General features: G+C 46.0%; 1 protein-coding gene across 6 annotated transcripts in view; it reads right to left on the reverse strand.

Moving 5' to 3' along the window:
- LOC106604348 (glutamate receptor 1) overlaps nucleotides 1-24856 on the reverse strand; it is a 160668-nt gene that overhangs the window by 98798 nt on the left and 37014 nt on the right. For all 6 annotated transcript variants that reach the window (XR_006769832.1, XM_045717945.1, XM_045717947.1 and 3 more), the window contains exons 4-5: nucleotides 15624-15808; nucleotides 1-6 (exon numbers count right to left, since the gene is read on the reverse strand). The exon at nucleotides 1-6 is cut by the window's left edge and continues 48 nt beyond it. Coding sequence is in view for 5 of the 6 variants with exons in the window: in XM_045717945.1 (XP_045573901.1) it covers nucleotides 1-6; nucleotides 15624-15808 (191 nt within the window). In the remaining variant the exon portion in view is untranslated. The remainder of the gene's footprint in view (nucleotides 7-15623; nucleotides 15809-24856) is intronic.

The raw sequence follows: 24856 nt of genomic DNA on the forward strand, positions 1-24856 counted from the left end.
AACGATCTGGAACACACAGAGAAAAATCTTTAGGATGGCCATGACTGGGGAGGGGCTTGTGTGTGTTCAGTACACTGTTCCCATGAAGTGACCTTGGCCAGGGCAGAAGAGACACCAACTAGGGTAAGACATTGTAACAGCAGTGACTCTAAAATATGAATATTCAGCATAATCATTCCTGTAGTCTCATCCCATGCATACAAATATACATCACAAAATCCTTTCAAACATGACTTCATCACACCAAATGTAACATGCATCGGTCAGAAAATCCATTCAAACCTTCTGAATCAAATTTCACATTTTTTGTTGTTGCTCATATTACTTTCTTTGTAACTTCCAAAAAGACTCATATTTTGTGACAACTGATACGTCCTCTCCTTCAACGTCAAACTAAGCATGTAACTGTGTTGACAGTCATTGATCTACAAGTCATTTTGCATGCCGAACAACCCCAGGGAACATCAGTAGTCTAGTCAAACTGTGCACTTTGCCCAGCTTCGCATGCTGACCAATCTGAGGTAGACAGCCTGTTCCTGATCTGGTACATCTGAACAGCACCTTCAGCATTCAAATGTTAAAATGGCTTGGATGAAATTAGGCTTTACTAGTTGAGTGACAACCTATGTAATTTGCTAGGTCATTGTTATCTACGGTTGAAGTCTGAAGTTTACATACACCTTAGCCAAATACATTTAAACTCAGTTTTTCACAATTCCAATTTAATCCTAGTAAAAATTCCCTATCTTAGGTCAGTTAGGATCACCACTTTATATTAAGAATGTGAAATGTCAGAATAATAGTAGAGAGAATGATTTATTTAAGCCTTTATTCCTTTCATCACACTCCCAGTGGGACAGAAGTTTACATACACTCAATTAGTATTTGGTAGCATTGCCTTTAAATTGCTCAACTTTGGTCAAACGTTTCAGGTAGCCTTCCACAAGCTTCCCACAATAAGTTGGGTGAATTTTGGCCCATTCCTCCTGACAGAGCTGGTGTAACTGAGTCATGTTTGTAGGCCTCCTTGCTCGCACACGCTTTTTCAGTTCTGCCCACAAATGTTCTATATGATTGAGGCCAGGGCTTTGTGATGCCACTCCAACACCTTGACATGTGTAACTCTGTGTTGTTGTTCCTGTCGCACTGCTTTGCTTTATCTTGCCAGGTCGCAGTGGTAAATGAAAACCTTTTCTCAACTGGCCTACCTGGTTAGAAAAAGGTGAAATAATTTTTTTTTGGAAGTATGCTTGGGGTCATTGTCCATTTGGAAGACCCATTTGCGACCAAGCTTTAACTTCCTGACTGATGTCTTGAGATGTTACTTCAATATATCCACATCATTTTCCTTCCTCGTGATATCATCTATTTTGTGAAGTGCACCAGTCCCTCCTGCAGCAAAGCACCCCCACAACATGATGCTGCCAACCCCGGGCTTCACGGTTGGGATGGTGTTCTTCGGCTTGCAAGCCTCCCCATTTTTCCTCCAAACATAACAATGGCCATTATGGCCAAACAGTTCTATTTTTGTTTCATCAGACCAGAGGACATTTCTCCAAAAAGTACGATCTTTGTCCCCATGTGCAGTAACAAACCCTAGTCTGGCTTTTTTATGGTGGTTTTGGGGCATTGGCTTCTTCCTTGCTGAGCGGCCTTTCAGGTTAGGACTCGTTTTACTGTGCGTACTATTGTTTGTACAGATGAACGTGGTACCTTTAGGCGTTTGGAAATTACTCCCAAGGATGAACCAGACTTTTTTCTGAGGTCTTGGCTGATTTCTTTTGATTTTCCCATGATGATAAGCAAAGAGGCACTGAGTTTGAAGGTAGGCCTTGAAATATATCCACAGGTACACCTCCAATTGACTCAAATGATGTTAATTAGCCTATCAGAGGCTTCTAAAGCCATGACATCATTTTCTGGAATTTTCCAAGCTTTTTAAAGGCACAGTCAACTTAGTGTATGTGAACTTCTGACCCACTGGAATTGTGATACAGTGAATTATAAGTGAAATAATCTGTCTGTAAACAATTGTTGGAAAGATTCCTTGTGTCATGCACAAAGTAGATGTCCTAACCGACTTGCCAAAACTATAGTTTGTTAACAAGAAATTTGTGGAATGGTTGAAAAATTTGTTTTAAAGACTCCAACCTAAGTGATTGTAAACTTCCGACTTCAACTGTATGTGCTGTTGAAAATTGTGTTTTTCTGGAATAAAAGTAATCTTTCATCTGGCTATACAGAGCAGTAGTAATGGCGTCTTTTTGTAGGCATTAACTCCGCCATGGTTTGTTGGACAAAGCCTATGGGGAAATGTTGTTTTTGTTGGGTTTTTGGATAAACGCCGTAAATAAGGTCTGTGGTAAACATAGGATTAGGAGATTTTGTACATTTTGTTCTGTGAGATAATCTTCATCAACTAATGTCTCTTTTTGTGAATTTTGAATAATTTATGTAATCAAAACAAGCACATAAATCACATAAAGGCTTCATAATTCACAAAGGTCATGTTAACTAACTGATATTATCTTCTAGAACAAAACATAATTCATAAAGGTCATGTTAACTAACTAACTAGTTATGGTAGTTTTGCTTTAAACCAGGAATGGGCAACTTAGTCCTCAGGGGCCGGAGTGCTAGCGTACTTTAAACCAGGTATGGGAAACTCCAGTCCTCGGGGGCCGGAGTGCTGTCATACTTTAAACCAGGTATGGGAAACTCCAGTCCTTGGGGGCCGGAGTGCTGTCATACTTTAAACCAGGTATGGGAAACTCCAGTCCTCAGGGGCCGCCGGAGTGCTGTCGTACTTTAAACCAGGTATGGAAACTCAAGTCCTCGGCGGGCCGGAGGGCTGTCACTCTTTATCCCTAGCTAACACTGCTGATTAAACTAATTGCATTCCAATCTAAAGATTAGTTGATTATTGGAGACAGGTGTGTTAGCTGGGGCTGGGGCAAAACAATCAGTGTATATGGTCCTTTTTAGATATACAGGGTAAAGTTGATAATTTCATAATGGCGAATCATGTTTGTGAAGCGCGCTGCATGGGCAAAGATGAGGAGAAAAGAAGCTCACAAAAAAATTACAAACGGTCAAAACCACTTGATTTTAAAATGGGGGTGAAATTCAACGTTGTGCAATATATTCATTAGCTATGTCATATCTAATTTGTAAACAATAGATAATGATATAGTACTAGCTCAAACACTTAATCTGCAAAGATGACAAGTTCATTATTGGATGATGGTGATTTCAGAACCAAAGTGCGGGTGGGGGGGGGGGGGGGTAGTGGTAGTGATAGTGGTAGTGGGGTGGTAGATGTCTAGTCTCCCTTATGACTCTAATCTGATAGTGGTAGTGGGGTGGTAGATGTCTAGTCTTCCTTATGACTCTAATCTGATAGTGGTAGTGGGGTGGTAGATGTCTAGTCTCCCTTATGACTCTAATCTGATAGTGGTAGTGGTCTGGTAGATGTCTAGTCTCCCTTATGACTCTAATCTGATAGTGGTAGTGGGGTGGTAGATGTCTAGTCTTCCTTATGACTCTAATCTGATAGTGGTAGTGGTCTGGTAGATGTCTAGTCTCCCTTATGACTCTAATCTGATAGTGGTAGTGGGGTGGTAGATGTCTAGTCTTCCTTATGACTCTAATCTGATAGTGGTAGTGGTCTGGTAGATGTCTAGTCTCCCTTATGACTCTAATCTGATAGTGGTAGTGGGGTGGTAGATGTCTAGTCTTCCTTATGACTCTAATCTGATAGTGGTAGTGGGGTGGTAGATGTCTAGTCTCCCTTATGACTCTAATCTGATAGTGGTAGTGGTCTGGTAGATGTCTAGTCTTCCTTATGACTCTAATCTGATAGTGGTAGTGGTCTGGTAGATGTCTAGTCTTCCTTATGACTCTAATCTGATAGTGGTAGTGGGGTGGTAGATGTCTAGTCTTCCTTATGACTCTAATCTGATAGTGGTAGTGGTCTGGTAGATGTCTAGTCTCCTTTATGACTCTAATCTGATAGTGGTAGTGGGGTGGTAGATGTCTAGTCTTCCTTATGACTCTAATCTGATAGTGGTAGTGGTCTGGTAGATGTCTAGTCTTCCTTATGACTCTAATCTGATAGTGGTAGTGGTCTGGTAGATGTCTAGTCTTCCTTATGACTCTAATCTGATAGTGGTAGTGGTCTGGTAGATGTCTAGTCTTCCTTATGACTCTAATCTGATAGTGGTAGTGGGGTGGTAGATGTCTAGTCTTCCTTATGACTCTAATCTGATAGTGGTAGTGGTCTGGTAGATGTCTAGTCTTCCTTATGACTCTAATCTGATAGTGGTAGTGGTCTGGTAGATGTCTAGTCTCCCTTATGACTCTAATCTGATAGTGGTAGTGGTCTGGTAGATGTCTAGTCTCCCTTATGACTCTAATCTGATAGTGGTAGTGGTCTGGTAGATGTCTAGTCTTCCTTATGACTCTAATCTGATAGTGGTAGTGGTCTGGTAGATGTCTAGTCTTCCTTATGACTCTAATCTGATAGTGGTAGTGGTCTGGTAGATGTCTAGTCTTCCTTATGACTCTAATCTGATAGTGGTAGTGGTCTGGTAGATGTCTAGTCTCCCTTATGACTCTAATCTGATAGTGGTAGTGGGGTGGTAGATGTCTAGTCTCCCTTATGACTCTAATCTGATAGTGGTAGTGGGGTGGTAGATGTCTAGTCTTCCTTATGACTCTAATCTGATAGTGGTAGTGGTCTGGTAGATGTCTAGTCTTCCTTATGACTCTAATCTGATAGTGGTAGTGGTCTGGTAGATGTCTAGTCTTCCTTATGACTCTAATCTGATAGTGGTAGTGGGGTGGTAGATGTCTAGTCTTCCTTATGACTCTAATCTGATAGTGGTAGTGGTCTGGTAGATGTCTAGTCTTCCTTATGACTCTAATCTGATAGTGGTAGTGGGGTGGTAGATGTCTAATCTCCAAAATGGCTCAGATCAGGTGCACACATACTAGTATACACCATAGACATACATAATTCACGCACACACAATGCATACACCATAGACATAAATCATTTACACACACAGAAGTCAGCTCAGTCAGATCCAGCTCAGAGAGGCCCAGCTCGGACAGATCCAGCTCAAACAGATCCAGGTCAGAGAGGCCCAGCTCAGACAGAGCCAGGCCAGAGAGGCCCGCGCTCAGAGAGGCCCAGCTCAGACAGAGCCCAGCTCAGAGAGACCCAGCTCAGAGAGACCCAGCTCAGAGAGGCCCAGCTCAGACAGATCCAGCTCAGAGAGACCCAGCTCAGAGAGGCCCAGCTCGGAGAGGCCCAGCTCAGAGAGGCCCAGCTCGGAGAGGCCCAGCTCAGACAGATCTAGCTCAGAGAGGCCCAGTTCAGACAGATCCAGCTCAGAGAGGCCCAGCTCAGACAGAGCCACCTCAGAGAGGCCCAGCTCAGAGAAGCCCAGCTCAGAGAGGCCCAGCTCAGACAGGCCCAGCTCAGAGAGGCCCAGCTCAGAGGCCCAGCTCAGAGGCCCAGCTCAGAGAGCCCCAGCTCAGACAGAGCCACCTCAGAGAGGCCCAGCTCAGAGAAGCCCAGCTCAGAGAGGCCCAGCTCAGAGAGGCCCAGCTCAGAGAGGCCCAGCTCAGAGGCCCAGCTCAGAGGCCCAGCTCAGAGGCCCAGCTCAGACAGATCCAGCTCAGACAGATCCAGCTCAGAGAGACCCAGCTCAGAGGCCCAGCTCAGAGGCCCAGCTCAGACAGATCCAGCTCAGAGAGGCCCAGCTCAGAGAGGCCCAGCTCAGAGAGGCCCAGCTCAGAGAGGCCCAGCTTAGACAGATCCAGCTCAGAGAGGCCCAGCTCAGAGAGGCCCAGCTCAGAGAGGCCCAGCTCAGACAGATCCAGCTCAGAGGCCCAGCTCAGACAGATTCAGCTGAGAGAGGCCCAGCTCATGAGCTCCATCAGCACAATATTTTATTTTAGAATGGAAAATGAATGTGTTTATGCAACAAATGTTAGTGCATCGAATCGTATCGAACCGCATCGTTTTGTTCTTTAATCAAACCGAACCTCACCGAATTGTTTTCTAACTAAAACGTTTCTATACTGGAAGCCCATCTATCTAGATACGTATTGAATCGTCTTGAAAGGGAAAGATACACATCCCTATTAAATAGTCATTACAATTTACCACAGATGAGAAAGACACTGATTAAAAACATGGCACTAACTATATGACGGTTGTACATTAGCTCACATTAAAGCATTGTGCACTCAACCACTGAGGATTCAATGTACAGAAATGCGTGCAAGCATGCACACACACACAGATGTACCCACCCATGCACGCATGCACACACACCGTCCCCCGTGGGGGAGTAGGGGGAGGCTGCCTAATGAGGTTTATGTGTCATTTATGACAAACACAACCCTACACACTCTGTCATAACACTGTCATTTATGACAAACAACCCTACACACTCTGTCATAACACTGTCATTTATGACAAACACAACCCTACACACTCTGTCATAACACTGTCATTTATGACAAACACAACCCTACACACTCTGTCATAACACTGTCATTTATGACAAACACAACCCTACACACTCTGTCATAACACTGTCATTTATGACAAACACAACCCTACACACTCTGTCATAACACTGTCATTTATGACACTACACTGAACAGGAGAGGAGAGGAGGAGAGGGGAGGAGAGGAGAAGGGAGGAGAGGGGAGGAGAGGAGGAGAGGGGATGCGAGGGGAGGAGAGGAGGAAAGGGGAGTAGAGAAGGGGAGGAGAGGAGAGGACGAGCGGAGAGGGAGAGGGGAGTAGCGGAGAGGGAGTGGGGAGGAGAGGAGAGGGAGTGGGGAGGAGAGGGAGCAGGTAGGAGAGAAGAGGGAGTAGGGAGGAGACAGGAGGAGACAGGAGGAGAGGGAGTGGGGAGGAGAGAAGAGGGAGTGTGGAGGAGAGGGGAGGAGAGAAGAGGGAGTGTGGAGGAGAGGGGAGGAGAGGAGAAGGGAGGAGAGGGGAGGAGAGGAGGAGAGGGGATGCAAGGGGAGGAGAGGAGGAGAGGGGAGGAGAGGAGAGGAGAGGACGAGCGGAGAGGGAGAGGGGAGTAGCGGAGAGGGAGTGGGCGTGGGGAGGAGAGGAGAGGGAGCAGGTAGGAGAGAAGAGGGAGTAGGGAGTAGGGAGGAGACAGGAGGAGAGGGAGTGGGGAGGAGAGAAGAGGGAGTGTGGAGGAGAGGGAGCAGGTAGGAGAGAAGAGGGAGGAGACAGGAGGAGACAGGAGGAGACAGGAGGAGAGGGAGTGGGAGGAGAGGAGAGGGAGTGTGGAGGGGAGAAGAGGGAGTGGGGAAGATAGGCAGACAGAGTGGGGGTAATATTAATGTACAGCTCAGTCTATACATCTGAGGCTATAGACAGATAGAGTGGGGATTCTGTAACTGACAGAGAGTGTGGGGATTCTGTAACTGACAGACAGAGTGGGGGATCTGTAACTGATAGACAGAGTGGGGGATCTGTAACTGACAGAGAGTGTGGGGATTCTGTAACTGACAGACAGAGTGGGGGATCTGTAACTGATAGACAAAGTGGGGGTTCTGTAACTGACAGACAGAGTGGGGGATCTGTAACTGATAGACAGAGTGGGGGATCTGTAACTGATAGACAGAGTGGGGGATCTGTAACTGATAGACAGAGTGGGGGATCTGTAACTGATAGACAGAGTGGGGGATCTGTAACTGATAGACAGAGTGGGGGATCTGTAACTGACAGACAGAGTGGGGATTCTGTAACTGACAGACAGAGTGGGGGATCTGTAACTGATAGACAGAGTGGGGGATCTGTAACTGATAGACAGAGTAGGGGATCTGTAACTGATAGACAGAGTGGGGATCTGTAACTGATAGACAGAGTGGGCGATCTGTAACTGATAGAGAGATTGGGGGTTCTGTAACTGACAGATCGAGTGTGAGTTCTGTAACTGACAGAGAGATTGGGGGTTCTGTAACTGACAGAGTGGGGGATCTGTAACTGACAGATAGATTGGGGGTTCTGTAACTGACTGAGTGGGGGTTCTGTAACTGACAGATCGAGTGGGAGTTCTGTAACTCATCATGGACTTTACATGACCTCACACATTCCCAACATATTTGCTTCCTCTGAGAGTCTCCCACACGTTCATATCCCCACTGCGTGTGTGCGTGTGCGTGTGTGTGTGTGTGCGTGTGCGTGTGCGTGTGCGTGTGTGTGTGTGTGCGTGTGTGCGTGTGTGTGTGCATGTGTGCATGTGTGCGTGTGTGTGTGTGTGTGTTTGTGTGTGTGTGTGTGTGTGTGCGGTGGGAGCAGGCTGGAGGGCATGGCAGACAGTTTCATTAGTTATTAAGGGTGACCCTAGCACAAGGCATGTCCTACAGCACAGCCTCCAGCAAGGAAAACACAGGAGAGGAGAGACGCTGATACCAAGACACTGGGGGAAGATGATGGCCAAGACACAGTCACACTGGGGAAGACACATGGACAGTGTGCTAGCGTAGTTTCCATGAGGCCCCAACTGATTTCACAATAAACACTCAAACCTCTGTAGTCCTTATGTGCGTCCCAAATGCTTTTCCCTATAATTCAGCACTTTTGACCCTATGGCCCTCGCGCAGCTTGTCCTGTTAGAAAATGAAGGTCCATTCTATTGTATGTGTAGTCACTTGCTTGACTTAAACCTTTATGAATCAAAGATTATGTTGTGGCTATTGATGTTCCATATTTAAAGGGACTACATCAGCATTCCAAGAGTAAAAATAAACATGTCCTCATTCATATATCCTCTGACATTATCTGGTGAAAATTTGAGTCTGTGTATGGCGGGGCAGTGTGTGTGTGTGTGTGTCTGTGTGTGTGTGTGTAAAACACAGGCTGCTATAGAGGCAGAGAGCAGGGAGCAGACCTCTGTGATGGATGGAGTCTGTCTGAGCTGAGAACCGCTGTGGCTCCGCTGCTGTAAACTGGTGAGAAGTGATGCTACCTTAACTGTGGACACCAGGTCATCAATAACACTCACACACACCAGACACTGTCTTCACACAGCTAGAGCCAAGCGTTGGAGGAGAGAGAGGGGACACTGTCTTCACACAGCTAGAGCCAAGCGTTGGAGGAGAGAGAGGGGACACTGTCTTCACACAGCTAGAGCCAAGCGTTGGAGGAGAGAGAGGGGACACTGTCTTCACACAGCTAGAGCCAAGCGTTGGAGGAGAGAGAGGGGACACTGTCTTCACACAGCTAGAGCCAAGCGTTGGAGGAGAGAGAGGGGACACTGTCTTCACACAGCTAGAGCCAAGCGTTGGAGGAGAGAGAGGGGACACTGTCTTCACACAGCTAGAGCCAAGCGTTGGAGGAGAGAGAGGGGACACTGTCTTCACACAGCTAGAGCCAAGCGTTGGAGGAGAGAGAGGGGACACTGTCTTCACACAGCTAGAGCCAAGCGTTGGAGGAGAGAGAGGGGACACTGTCTTCACACAGCTAGAGCCAAGCGTTGGAGGAGAGAGAGGGGACACTGTCTTCACACAGCTAGAGCCAAGCGTTGGAGGAGAGAGAGGGGACACTGTCTTCACACAGCTAGAGCCAAGCGTTGGAGGAGAGAGAGGGGACACTGTCTTCACACAGCTAGAGCCAAGCGTTGGAGGAGAGAGAGGGGACACTGTCTTCACACAGCTAGAGCCAAGCGTTGGAGGAGAGAGAGGGGAGAGAGGTCTCGGGCTCTTTCTGTTTTTATTTGTGTGTGGGAGGGGGAAGGACACATACGTGTGGGGGAGGGGTGCGTGTTTCTGTGTGTCTGTGTGTCTGTGTGTGTGTGTGTGTGTGTGTGTGTGTGTGCGTGCGTGCGTGCGTGCGTGCGTGCGTGTGTGTGTCATTAATTGCTATGCCAGGATACACCCTTCCCAGGCATCAGTAGCGTGGTGAGTAAGTGTTTCTCTACAGCTCCAAATGTCAACCTAACAGTATCTATATCTCCTGTCTCTAATACACTGAGACTAATACACTACACTGGACGACCGCTGCCTGGGAGGATCCTCTTATCCACAGTTTGGCCTTTATTGTCATTAATCTTGCCCTGGAGGCAGCTCTACATTATCTGGCACAGCCAGAAAGTCATAAACTCTGAAATCCTAACTAACCCTAACCACATGTGCCTTAATGCCTTAATAACAAACTTGTATGTCATTTGTAAATATGGATAAAATTGTTAAATTACGAGCCCAGTAGGTTTAGCCACGGAAAAAGACAGGACCCTTCCTGCTAGCCATGATAGGCTGAGATAACGGATGGGTTGAATATGCCGAGAGATGAGTTCAGATTGGTCTGCCACATAGCACGCTTCTGTTTTTAACGTGATCTGCTCAGTATGTATAGATAATCCTTTCTACTACAGTTTTTTTTTAACCTGTTGGGGATAGGGGGCAGTATTGACACGGCTGGATAAAAAAATGTACCCGATTTAATCTGGTTACTACTCCTGCCCAGTAACTAGAATATGCATATAATTATTGGCTTTGGATAGAAAACACTCCAAAGTTTCTAAAACTGTTTGAATAGTGTCTGTGAGTATAACAGAACTCAAATGGCAGGTCAAAACCTGAGAGATTCCTTTACAGGAAGTGGCCTGTCTGACCATTTATTGTCTTTCTTTGACATCTCATTCAATTACAAAGGATCTCTGCGGTAACGTGACACTTCCCACGGCTCCAATAGGCTCTCAGAGCCCGGGAAAAACCTGAATGTCGTCATTTCAGCCCCAGGCTGAAACACATTATCGCCTTTGTCAAGTGGCCGATCAAGGGACTGTGGGCTTAGGCGCGTGCAGTGGCCGCCCCCGTCTTTGTGTTTTTTCCTCTGTTTGCCGAAAAGGAGATTCCCGGTCGGAATATTATCGCTTTTTTACGAGATAAATTGCATAAAAATTGATTTTAAACAGCGGTTGACATGCTTCGAAGTACGGTAATGGAATATTTAGAATTTTTTTGTCACAAATTGCGCCATGCGCGCGACCCTGATTTACCATTTCGGATAGTGTCTGGGACGCACGAACAAAACGCCGCTATTCGGATATAACGATGGATTATTTTGGACCAAACCAACATTTGTTATTGAAGTAGCAGTCCTGGGAGTGCATTCTGACGAAGACAACAAAAGGTAATCAAACTTTTTTAATAGTAAATCTGATTTTGATGAAGGCTAAACTTGCCGGGTGTCTAAATAGCTAGCCCGTGATGGCTGGGCTATGTACTTAGAATATTGCAAAATGTGCTTTCACCAAAAAGCTATTTTAAAATCGGACATATCGAGTGCATGGAGGAGTTCTGTATCTATAATTCTTAAAATAATTGTTATGCTTTTTGTGAACGTTTATCGTGAGTAATTTAGTAAATTGTTAGTAAATTCCCCGGAAGCTAGTTCTGAACGTCACATGCTAATGTAAAAAGCTGTTTTTTGATATAAATATGAACTTGATTGAACAAAACATGCATGTATTGTATAACATAATGTCCTAGGGTTGTCATCTGATGAAGATCATCAAAGGTTAGTGCTGCATTTAGCTGTCTTCTGGGTTTTTGTGACATTATATGCTAGCTTGAAAAATGGGTGTCTGATTATTTCTGGCTGGGTACTCTGCTGACATAATCTAATGTTTTGCTTTCGTTGTAAAGCCTTTTTGAAATCGGACAGTGTGGTTAGATTAACGAGAGTCTTGTCTTTAAATAGCTGTAAAATAGTCATATGTTTGAGAAATTGAAGTAATAGGATTTTTAAGGTATTTGAAAATCGCGCCACTGGATTACACTGGCTGTTACGTAGGTGGGACGATTACGTCCCGCCTAGCCCATAGAGGTTAAAGATATATCGTTAGCCATGCAGAACTGCAAAAGCGTTGCTACAGCTCTCAACAACATTGCTGCCCTGAATTTAGCAGGCGCTATCGATGAAGATCAGTGGGAAAATGTTGTGATGGACTACTTTTTGCATACAATCAGTGTGAACCAGAGTGACTTGACACAACAGGCCAAACAAGCTGTAGCTCGCTACAAACCAAACGGAAAGACACACTGCCGTGAACACTTCATCCATGTATACGGGTAATTTTCAGATATTATACATTTCAAATGTTGTCAAAGTAGCTTTTTTTGCAGGTTAAATGGTATGGCTAGCTAGCTAGCGAACGTTAGCTTGCTGGCTCATCAGCTAACCTTAAGTGTGTGATCTGTGTATTTGCATTATACGTATCTCAGGAAGCCATTTGCATTACATAGCTAGCAACATTGAACCTAGTTGGTTAGCTTTAGCTACCTGCAGATTCATACTACAGCATTTCATGCATGGTGGCTAGCTATGACAATCCGTTTGTACTGTAGCTATGGGTAGGGATTATGGTTAATTGTTTAGCTAGATAGCTACATCTAAACAAAACACTCCACTTCACCAGATGACTACATGACCCATCAAGTTAGCCAGGTGTGTCTGAGGGTGATTACGGACATCTATTGTATTTCATGGACATGTCTAGACAGTAGTGACCCATCCACTTAGCTAGATGTGGCTGGGGGTTATAGCATTTCTTTCACATGACCCATCAATTTAGACAAGTGTGTCTGGGAAAGCGTCATCTAATAATTATTAAATATTTATATCATATTTTTATCTGGACACTTTCTATTTTTGATATTGCTACTATCCAAATATGGAAGTAACCATTTCACTGTACCAATTACACCTTCTGTTTCCTGTTCATGTGACAAATAAACTTAGATTTTATTTGATATAGTGTGTGTTTACCAGAGACGGTAATGTGAAGAACAACGTGACCTGCACCAAAGTCAGACTAGGATATAGAGTGCGTTAGGAAAGTAACCCTAACCCTAACCCTAACCCTAACCCCTTGACTTTTTACACATTTTGTTATGTTACAGCCTTATTCTAAAATTGATTAAATATTATTATTTTTATCAATCTACACACAATAGCCCATAATGACTGTCACGCTCGTTGTAAAGATGGGACCAAGGCGCGCGGGAATGTGTGAACTCATCTTCTTTTATTGAAGGAACGTGAACACAAAACAAAATAACAAACAATGACGACGAAGACAGTCCTGTCAGGCAAAACGCTAAACACGGAACAACTACCCACAAAAACCCATGAAAAAACACCCCTACTAAATAGGACATTCAATTAGAGGCAACGAGGAACAGCTGCCTCCAATTGAAGGTCAACCCAATAAAGTAAACATAGAAATAGAAAAACTAGAACTAACATAGAAATAGACTAACATAGAACATTAACCCAAAAAAACAGAAACACATAAAACAAACACCCCCTGCCACGTCCTGACCAAACTACAATAACAAATAACCCCTTTACTGGTCAGGATGTGACAATGACATTAAGTGAAAACAGGTTTTTAGACATTTTTGCTAGTTTATCACAAATAAAAAACAGAAATACCTTATTTACATAAGTTACTCAGACCCTTGGCTATCAGACTGGAAATTCAGCTCAGGTGTATCTGTTTCCATTGTCCATCCTTGAGATGTTTCTACAACTGGATTGGAGTCCACCTGTGGTAAATTCAATTGATTGGACATGATTTGGAAAGGCACACACCTGTCCATATAAGGTCCCAGAGTTGACATTGCATGTCAGAGAAAAAACCAAGCCATGAGGTCGAAGGAATTGTCTATGGAGCTCCGAGGCAGGATTGTGCCGAGCCACAGATATGGGGAAGGGTACCAAAAAATGTCTGCAGTATTGAAGGTCTCCAAGAACACAGTGGCCTCCATCATTCTTAAATGGAAGAAGTTGAGCAATCGGGGGAGAAGGGCCTTGGTCAGGGAGCTGACTAAGAACCCAATGGTCACTCTGACTAAGCTTGAAAGTTCCTGTGTGGAGATGGGAGCACCTTCCAGAAGGACAACCATCTCTGCAGCACTCCACCAATCAGGCCATTATGATAGAGTGGCCAGATGGAAGACACAGTTAAAGGCACATGACAGCCCGCTTGCCAAAAGGCACTTAAAGACTCTCAGACCATGAGAAACCAAATTCTCTAGTCTAATGAAACCATTATTGAACTCTATGGCCTGAATGCCAAGAGTCACGTCTCGAGGAAACCTGGCACCCTCCTTACGGTGAAGCATGGTGCCGGCAGAATCATGCTGTGGGGTTGTTTTTATGCGGCAGGGACTGGGAGACTAGTCAGAATTGAGGAAAAGATGAACGGAGCAAAGTAGAGAGAGATCCTTGATGAAAATCTGCTCCAGAGTGCTCAGGACCTCAGAGGGAGGCGAAGGTTCACCTTCCAACATAACAACGACCCTAAGCACACACACAAGAAAACGCAGGAGTGGCTTCAGGACAAGTCTCTGAATGTCTTTGAGTGGCCCAGCCAGAGCCCGGACTTGAACCCGATCGAACATCTCTGGAGAGACCTGAAAATGGCTGTGCAGCAAATCTCCCCATCCAACCTGACAGAACTTGAGAGGATCTGCAGAGAAGAATGGGAGAAACTCCCCAAATACAGGTGTGCCAGGCTTGAAGTGTCATACCCAAGAAGACTTGAGGCTACAATCACTGCCAAAGGTGCTTCACCAAAGTACCGAGTAAAGGGTCTGAATACTTAAATGTGATATTTCTGTTTGCTTTGTCATTATGGGGTATTGTGTGTAGATTGGTGAGGAAAAAATACAACGTAATCAATTTTAGAATAAGACTGTAACGTAACAAAATATGGAAAAAGTAAAGGGGTCTGAATACTTTACAAATGCACTATAGGCCAAGGACTACATCAATGTATTTTTACCTGGAGTTGTTCCTACTACTTTCAAACACTTTGTCTTGAAATCTTTGGTTGTTTACTATACTACCTTACTCACTCTTTTTAGCACATGGCCTCAGATGTGAATCCTTAAAGAGATGGGTGGGCTAAGGCTTAAGAGGGTGTGAACGATGCTGAATGGGTGTAGACAAAGAAGTGCTCTCCAGTAGGTGTACCAAAACATTCATGGACCATTTTCTCAAAAGTGGAGTTACAAGTTTATCAACTTTCAAAGCAGAATTACTTTCCCATTGTTCCTCAACCAAGGTCACATATAGCCTATTTTGACTTTGCAGCTGGACTATCTAGCGGAAATCGCTCAGTTCTGCCTCCACGGCAAGATTCATGACAATAAACGTCAACCTGTCTCTCTTACCTTCTCTTCTCTCTCTTTTTATTACTCTCTGTCTTTCTCTGTCCCATCTTTTGCTAGCTATGTGGTGTTTATTTCACTGAGAATTCATGTTAATTATGTCTCACGTGCAACAGAGCGATGCTTTCTCAAATGTCTGGATTCAATTAATTCACAGAAAGCAAAAGTACAATGACCCAAATCAGGCCTACTTTTTCATCTGACCGGCATTTTTATGTGGCACAGTTCTGGCCAAACCAGGTATGGCAAAGTTCTGGCTTATGTATGGTAGCTGAATCATGGACAACTGCTTACCATTTTTGCCATTGCTGGCCCACTACTAGCGATGCAGATGACTCCTGCAATGTCACAGTCTCATTACCGTTTTGAGGGTTGAGGTGAGTCTCTCTATCTTGTTACCTTTTTTAGGATGGAGGTGAGTCTTTCGGTCTCACAGTCGATGATGATCTGTCCCTCCTTCCTCTTGTCCAGGTCTTGGAACACCTTGAGGAACGAGGCCTCCGTCATGGTCTCCACGTTGACAGACGTCACCAGCCAGCTCCTCTCAGCAGCCGTGTCCAGGACCTTCTGCAGCACCGACAGGCCTACAGGTCAGGGGCAAAGGTTATGGGTTAGAGGTGAACTATGGCTGTGTTCCAAAAGACATACTCTTCCCTGGTGCCCCGGTGCAGTATATGGTGAATAGGGTGCCATGTTGGATGCATCGTATGTCATAATTTACACTGTATGACTGACATATCTTAGAAACCAAGCATCTTGTCCAAAAGCCCAAGAAGTACCTTTCCCACTAAGCCCATGAAGCATCTTGCCCAATAAGCCGAAGAAGCATCTTGTCCAATAAGCCCAAGAAGCATTTTGCCCACTAAGCCCAAGAAGCATCTTGCCCACTAAGCCCAAGAAGCATCTTGCCCACTAAGCCCAAGAAGCATCCTGCCCACTAAGCCCAAGAAGCATCTTGCCCACTAAGTCCAAGAAGCATCTTGACCACTAAGTCCAAGAAGCATTTTGCCCACTAAGCCCAAGAAGCATCTTGACCACTAAGTCCAAGAAGCATCTTGCCCAATAAGACCTATCCATCAATAAGAAAGCTCTCATGCTAACATAGACCTATCCATCATAAGACTTTCTCTAACAGCACAGCAATGTAATATATGATTACCGGCCCCAGAGGGACAGTTCATTATGACAACTGGGATGTCATGTACAGATATGTTGTTACAGCACTTGGTGTTACTCTGAATAATCACTCCACACACACACACACACACACACACACACACACACACACACACACACACACACACACACACACACACACACACACACACACACACACACACACACGCCCATGCACACCACACACACACACCAGGGCGGCCACAGGCATAAGCGACATAAGTGGCCGCAAGGGGGCCCCCGACCATTTTCTTTATATATGTATTTTTTTTGGAACTCAACTCAACTTACTATTTAGAGTTAAAATCGTAGAATACAGAAGGTACAATTTCGAATTTTGGTTGTGCATCAGCAGTTTTTCTCTTGTTATGTCAGTCACTGAGACTCACTCAATTAGCCCATTTCAGCTAACATTTTTTAGGTTGGAAGTTTGTCTAGCCAGCTTTCTAAACTCGTAGTAATCATGACCGAGTCCTGACCGGCAACGCAGGACACATGCTCAGAAGCCCTAACCTCCATGGGTCACCCATTGTCAATCAGATATCTTATTAACATGGCATAAGTCATGCAAAATGTGTAGAATTGCAGAAAATGATCTTTAAAATGGCAAAAGAAAATCACCCCTTGACAAAATGTGTAGAATTGCAGATATCTGATTGACAATGGGTGACCCATGGAGGTTAGGGCTTCTGAGCATGTGTCCTGCGTTGCCGGTCAGGACTCGGTCATGATTACTACGAGTTTAGAAAGCTGGCTAGACAAACTTCCAACCTAAAAAATGTTAGCTGAAATGGGCTAATTGAGTGAGCTGTAAAACTGTTATTTTTTCTCTTCCCCATGGCAAAATGTGTAGAATTGCATGAAATGTGTTATAAAACTGCTAGATTTTCTATATGCTCCATTGTGTAGAATTGCAGGACCACTAAAATGTTTTGACGGAGGTGGGGGGACCCCTAACCAAATCTTGCTAAGGGCCCGCAAAAGGCTAAGGCTGGCCGTGCACACACACAGACAGTCCCTCAGAGGCACCAATTACATCCAGGCCACTCCATTAAGCTGTCCCCATAGGCTGCTAATGCACTAAAGTATCATGGGGGAACAGGCCAGGGAACCAATGGGCGCGCGGCTCAGAACAGGGACAGGGAATAAGAGGCCATTAGGGAACACATCGATCATGGCTGCAGATTTATAGTGTGGGAGGCACACACACACACACACACAGTATCATATTAGACCAATCAGAATCCTCCTGGGAGGGGACAGACAGTTATTCCAGAAGGTAAACAAAGCTTTTACAAGCTGGAGAGCGGTGGCCATTACTAAACCAAATACTGAATTATAACAATTACATTATAAGCTAAGCTAATACATGAAGCTGTATTCCACACAGCCAGTCACAACTGCACTAGAGAGAATAATCAAAAATGGCATATGACCCTTTTTACATATTTCACATGCCATATTTGCAGCAGGGTTGTTGGTGTGTGTCTAACTAGTCAGAATTATGGTGAAAGGTGATGGATGCCTGGCTCCGTTGGACGGTTTAGAGGAGAGGTTGTGAAGTGATTAAAGGGGTTGGTGACACCTGATAAATACAACGTGTCAAATCACATAAATCATTTGAGAAATCGGACATAGCTTTAGTTCAGTGGGCAAATACAGTCCAGTGGAGTTCAGAATACTTGGTTTCAATCCCAGCAGTCAGTCACATTAAACCATTGACTGCTATGGACAGCAGAGAACTCCATAGACGGAGCTTCTGCTTTCAGGACCACGGTCAACTCCTCTGTTTCAGAGTGGTTTGTTTCAGGACAATGGTGAACACCTCTGTTTCAGAGTGGTTAGTTTCAGACCATGGTCTCTGAAACAGAGGAGTTGACCATGGTCCTGAAACTAGACCTTAAAATATAGGAGTTGACCAAGGTCTGAAACTAACCACTCTGAAACAGAGGTGTTGACCATTGTCCTGAAACTACAGGACCCTGGTCAACTCCTCTATTTCAAGGTCTAGTTTCAGGACCATGGTCAACTCCCCAGACAGAAAACACTCTTTCCCTTTCTGTCTTTTTTCTTCTCAACCTTCTGTTGTCGTGGTGTGATTCCAGGACCATGGTCAGCTCAATCTCACAGTCTCCACAGTCTGCACCCCTTTTCCACAAGAACATACACAATTATTGTAGTCAAAATAAAACCTGTTTGCCCCTTACTCCCTGAAATAGAACAAGAGGTTGAGTCTGCACACCATGAAAATAACCCTCATAAGAACTAATAACGGAATATGGCCCTCAAAAGAACTAATAATGGAATCTGGCCCTAAAAAAAAACTAATAATGGAATCTGGCCGTCATAAGAACGAATAATGGAATCTGGCCCTCATAAGAACTAATAATGGAATCTGGCCCTCATAACAACTAATAATGGAATCTGGCCCTCAAAAGAACTAATAATGGAATCTGGCCTTCATAAGAACGAATAATGGAATCTGGCCCTCAAAAGAACTAATAATGGAATCTGGCCCTCAAAAAAACTAATAATGGAATCTGGCCCTGATAAGAACGAATAATGGAATCTGGCCCTCATAAGAACTAATAATGGAATCTGGCCCTCATAACAACTAATAATGGAATCTGGCCCTCAAAAGAACTAATAATGGAATCTGACCTTCAAAAGAACTAATAATGGAATCTGGCCCTCATAACAACTAATAATGGAATCTGGCCCTCAAAAGAACTAATAATGGAATCTGGCCCTCAAAATAACTAATAATGGAATCTGGCCCTCAAAAGAACTAATAATGGAATCTGGGCCTCATAAGAACTAATAATGGAATCTGGCCCTCATAAGAACTAATAACGGAATCTGGCCCTCATAAGAACTAATAATGGAATCTGGCACTCAAAAGAACTAATAATGGAATCTGGCCCTCATAAGAACTAATAATGGAATCTGGCCCTCATAAGAACTAATAATGGAATCTGGCCCTCAAAAGAACTAATAATGGAATCTGGCCTTCAAAAGAACTAATAATGGAATCTGGCCCTCATAAGAACTAATAATGGAATCTGGCCCTCATAAGAACTAATAAAGGAATCTGGCCCTCATAAGAACTAATAATGGAATCTGGCCCTCATAAGAACAAATAATGGAATCTGGCCCTCATAAGAGCTAATTGGACTAACACATGGAGGCACCGACACATGGGAGGAGAGAGAGACAGATAATTGTATTTATTTTTATTCACTAAAAAGGGCCATTTTGTGAATATTGTTTATGAGGGTGTTAATGGACGTAAACATTTATTTTCACCGTTTCCAGGCTTCTGAAAATAAAAAGAGACACACTTTAGAAGTTAACGGCTGTTGCTCAGTAACACATCTACACAGATGATATCTGGGGAGAAAATAGTTTTCAAATCCCTGCGACTGCAAGAAAATGGCAACACTCACAGAGATTTATATTTACGTTCACTCTGGTGCATACCAAATGGCACCCTATTCCCTTTATTGTGCACTACTTTAGGAAATAGAGTGCAATTTGGAAATAAGGTGCAATTGGAGACAGACTTTCCAGTTAAAGCGCTTAAAAAAGTAATATTTATAAAGAGAAGTTGTAAATGTATTCAACCATAAAGCTTTTGGGCTGTGATGGAAGATGGTAATATGAAGAAGGATGTGCTCAAAATAAACAAATATGCTTTTTGTGTCAAGGTGCTGAAATGTGTGCAACAATAAATACCTGCATGAACACAACGACACATGCAAGCATTCACACACAAACGTACGCACGCATTCACACACACACACACACACACACACACACACACACACACACACACACACACACACACACACACACACACACACACACACACACACACACACACACACACACACACACACACACACACACACACACACACACACACACACACACACACACACACACACACACCTGGCATAAATGTATGGGTACCTTAATCTCTCCCCGAGGCATTCAACTTTAATCCACATTCAGGCCTGAATAGCAATGGATGGTGACTCTCAGACCAGTCTACCAAAGAGAGAGCCCCCCTGGGGACTAAACACAGACTGCTATAATCTACACTGACAAAGGTGCTTGTCTGCATACATTCTTTCTTTTCTCTCCAAAACTCTTGAACGTGCCGTCCTTGGCCAGCTCTCCTGCTATCTCTCTCAGAATGACCTTCTTGATCCTAATCAGTCAGGTTTCAAGACTGGGCATTCAACTGAGACTGCTCTTCTCTGTGTCACGGAGGCTCTCCGCACTGCTAAAGCTAACTCTCTCTCCTCTGCTCTCATCCTTCTAGACCTATCTGCTGCCTTTGATACTGTGAACCATCAGATCCTCCTCTCCACCCTCTCCGAGTTGGGCATCTCCGGCGCGGCCCACGCTTGGATTGCGTCCTACCTGACAGGTCGCTCCTACCAGGTGGCGTGGCGAGAATCTGTCTCCGCACCATGCGCTCTCACCACTGGTGTCCCCCAGGGCTCTGTTCTAGGCCCTCTCCTATTCTCGCTATACACCAAGTCACTTGGCTCTGTCATATCCTCACATGGTCTCTCCTATCATTGCTATGCAGATGACACACAATTAATCTTCTCCTTTCCCCCTTCTAATAACCAGGCGGCGATGGCGCATCTCTGCATGTCTGTCAGACATATCAGTGTGGATGACGGATCACCACCTCAAGCTGAACCTCGGCAAGACGGAGCTGCTCTTCCTCCCGGGGAAGGACTGCCTGTTCCATGATCTCGCCATCACGGTTGACAACTCCCTTGTGTCCTCCTCCCAGAGTGCTAAGAACCTTGGCGTGATCCTGGACAACACCCTGTCGTTCTCCACTAACATCAAGGCGGTGACCCGATCCTGTAGGTTCATGCTCTACAACATTCGCAGAGTACGACCCTGCCTCACACAGGAAGCGGCGCAGGTCCTAATCCAGGCACTTGTCATCTCCCGTCTGGATTACTGCAACTCGCTGTTGGCTGGGCTCCCTGCCTGTGCCATTAAACCCCTACAACTCATCCAGAACGCCGCAGCCCGTCTGGTGTTCAACCTTCCCAAGTTCTCTCACGTCACCCCGCTCCTCCGCTCTCTCCACTGGCTTCCAGTTGAAGCTCGCATCCGCTACAAGACCATGGTGCTTGCCTAATTGCTGTGAAGGGAACGGCACCTCCATACCTTCAGGCTCTGATCAGGCCCTACACCCAAACAAGGGCACTGCGTTCATCCACCTCTGGCCTGCTGGCCCCCCTACCTCTGAGGAAGCACAGTTCCCGCTCAGCCCAGTCAAAACTGTTCGCTGCTCTGGCACCCCAATGGTGGAACAAGCTCCCTCACGACGCCATGACAGCGGAGTCAATCACCACCTTCCGGAGACACCTGAAACCCCACCTCTTTAAGGAATACCTAGGATAGGATAAAGTAATCCTTCTAACCCCCCCCCTTAAAAGATTTAGATGCACTATTGTAAAGTGGTTGTTCCACTGGATATCATAAGGTGAATGCACCAATTTGTAAGTCGCTCTGGATAAGAGCGTCTGCTAAATGACTTAAATGTAATGTAAATGTAATGCATACCTCTATTTAGCCTTGTGATAGGGAACAAAGTGCCATCTACAATGGCCTGTAGACACACAGCCACACAGGCACACACATACACACACACACACAAACGCACACACACACGCACGCATGCAAGCACACACACGCACTATAACCGAACAAACACCAATTTTTCTTACAGGCTTAAAATAACCCTTTGGACAAGGCAGCTGGTGAATAGTATCCAGGCAACAGGAGGCAATATGGATGATGATATGGATTCCAGAACTCTCCATCCCACCGCTCGATTACACACACACACACACACACACACACACACACACACACACACACACACACACACACACACACACACACACACACACACACACACACACACACACACACACACGCTAACACACAAACAGCAGGGTTTGCAGTCCCTCACTGGCCGATAAAGGGATCATGGGAGATAAAAACATCACTGGGACATGCATGGCGCTCTAGCTATCATGGCTACTATGAATCACAAGGACCAGTCATCTGTGTGAAATCTCCTCTGTCACAGTCCTGTTGTGTGTCCAGAGAGACTGACAGAGTGACAGTTTATCAAGGTCTCACAGTTGTCATTAAACTGGCTTTATTTTAGAGAATGTAACATCACTCAGCAGTCACAACACACACAAAGAGACACGCACGCACGCAAACAAGAATGCATACACACACAAATACATAAGCACGTAAGCATGCACACACACACTGCCAGCATATGCAGAGTTTAGTGTAGCTTGACAGTTATGCTCTGAAACACACAACACCTGAGACAGATGGCACAGCATAATGGGTAGGCTACAGCTGATTGGCTGGGAGGGGAGAAGGGGAGGAGGGGAGAGGAGGGGAGGGGAGAGGAGGGAAGAGACTGGGAGGAGAGGAGGGGAGAGGAGGGGAAAGGAGGTGAGAGACTGGGAGGAGAGGAGGCGAGAGACTGGGAGGAGAGGAGGGGAGAAACTGGGAGTAGAGGAGGGGAGAGGAGGGGAGGGGAGAGGAGGCGAGAGACTGGGAGGAGAAAAGGGGAGAAGAGGAGAGAGACTGGGAGGAGAGGAGGGGAGAAACTGGGAGGAGAGGAGGGGAGAGAAGGGGAGAGACTGGGAGGAGAGGAGGGGGAAGACTGGGAGTAGAGGAGGGGAGAAACTGGGAGTAGAGGAGGGGAGAGGAGGGGAGGGGAGAGGAGGCGAGAGACTGGGAGGAGAGGAGGGGAGAGACTGGGATGAGAGGAGGGGAGAGACTGGGAGGAGAGGAGGGGAGAGGAGAGGAGAGACTGGGAGTAGAGGAGGGGAGAGGAGGGGAGAGACTGGGAGGAGAGGAAGGGAGAGGAAGGGAGAGACTGGGAGGAGAGGAGGGGAGAGGAGGGGAGAGACTGGGAGGAGAGGAAGGGAGAGGAAGGGAGAGACGGAGGAGAGGAAGGGGAGAGGAAGGGAGAGACTGGGAGGAGAGGGGGGAGAGACTGGGAGGAGAGGAGGGGAGAGACTGGGAGGAGAGGACGGGAGAGGAGGGGAGAGACTGGGAGGAGAGGAGGGGACAAGAGGGGAGAGACTGGGAGGAGAGGAAGGGAGAGACTGGGAAGAGAGGAGGGGAGAGGAGAGGAGAGGAAGGGAGAGACTGGGAGGAGAGGACGGGAGAGACTGGGAGGAGAGGAGGGGAGAGACTGGGATGAGAAGAGGGGAGAGACTGGGAGGAGAGGAGGGGAGAGGAGGGGAGAGACTGGGAGGAGAGGAGGGGAGAGGAGGGGAGAGACTGGGAGGAGAGGAAGGGAGAGGAAGGGAGAGACTGGGAGGAGAGGGGGGGAGAGACTGGGAGGAGAGGAGGGGAGAGACTGGGAGGAGAGGACGGGAGAGGAGGGGAGAGACTGGGAGGAGAGGAGGGGAGAAGAGGGGAGAGACTGGGAGGAGAGGAAGGGAGAGACTGGGAGGAGAGGAGGGGAGAGGAGAGGAAGGGAGAGACTGGGAGGAGAGGACGGGAGAGACTGGGAGGAGAGGAGGGAGAGACTGGGAGGAGAGGAGGGGAGAGGAGAGGAAGGGAGAGACTGGGAGGAGAGGAGGGGAGAGGAGAGGAAGGGAGAGACTGGGAGGAGAGGACGGGAGAGACTGGGAGGAGAGGAGGGGAGAGGAGAGGAAGGGAGAGACTGGGAGGAGAGGACGGGAGAGACTGGGAGACTGGGAGGAGAGGACGGGAGAGACTGGGAGACTGGGAGGAGAAGAGGTAGGGATGGAGGTAGAGCACACCTGGTGTGGACAGGTGCGTCATTTATTTATTTTTTTGCACCGACAGAAAATGAAGCAGGTGAAACGTGTTTGCTTTGCTCTTGCTGCCATACAAGTATGCTTTTCAAATACCCTGACAAAATGAGAGTTAGAGACATTCAACACTCTCCTACTCTTTGTGTGACAAATCATTGTGTCTGTGTGTCTTTGTGTGTGTTGTCTGTCCATGTGCAGGTGTTTCCTACAGCCGTGGCTGAAAAGGCTTTTCACTGTGAAAGGACACAATGGCTACTCCTTACCCCTCTGCTGTCACCATGGCAATCAGTGAATGACTAACTGTGGTTGGTATGACAACTGATGTCTTGCACAAGACAGGACCTGTGAGCGGTGTGTGTGTGCAGGAAGTATGTATTGTGTGTGTGTTTATGTGTGCGCGTGCAACACTCACACAGTAGTACATGTACGTGCGTAGGTACGTTTGTGTGTGTGTGTGTGTGTGTGTGTGTGTGTGTGTGTGTGTGTGTGTGTGTGTGTGTGTGTGTGTGTGTGTGTGTGTGCAACGTTCTCTAACGAGCAGATTTTACTGGCTCATGTTCCATTTCTAAAGCTATTCCTGACACACACCTGGAA

This window comes from Salmo salar, chromosome ssa05 (genome assembly GCF_905237065.1).
Source record: "Salmo salar chromosome ssa05, Ssal_v3.1, whole genome shotgun sequence".
Taxonomy (NCBI): Eukaryota; Metazoa; Chordata; class Actinopteri; order Salmoniformes; family Salmonidae; genus Salmo; species Salmo salar.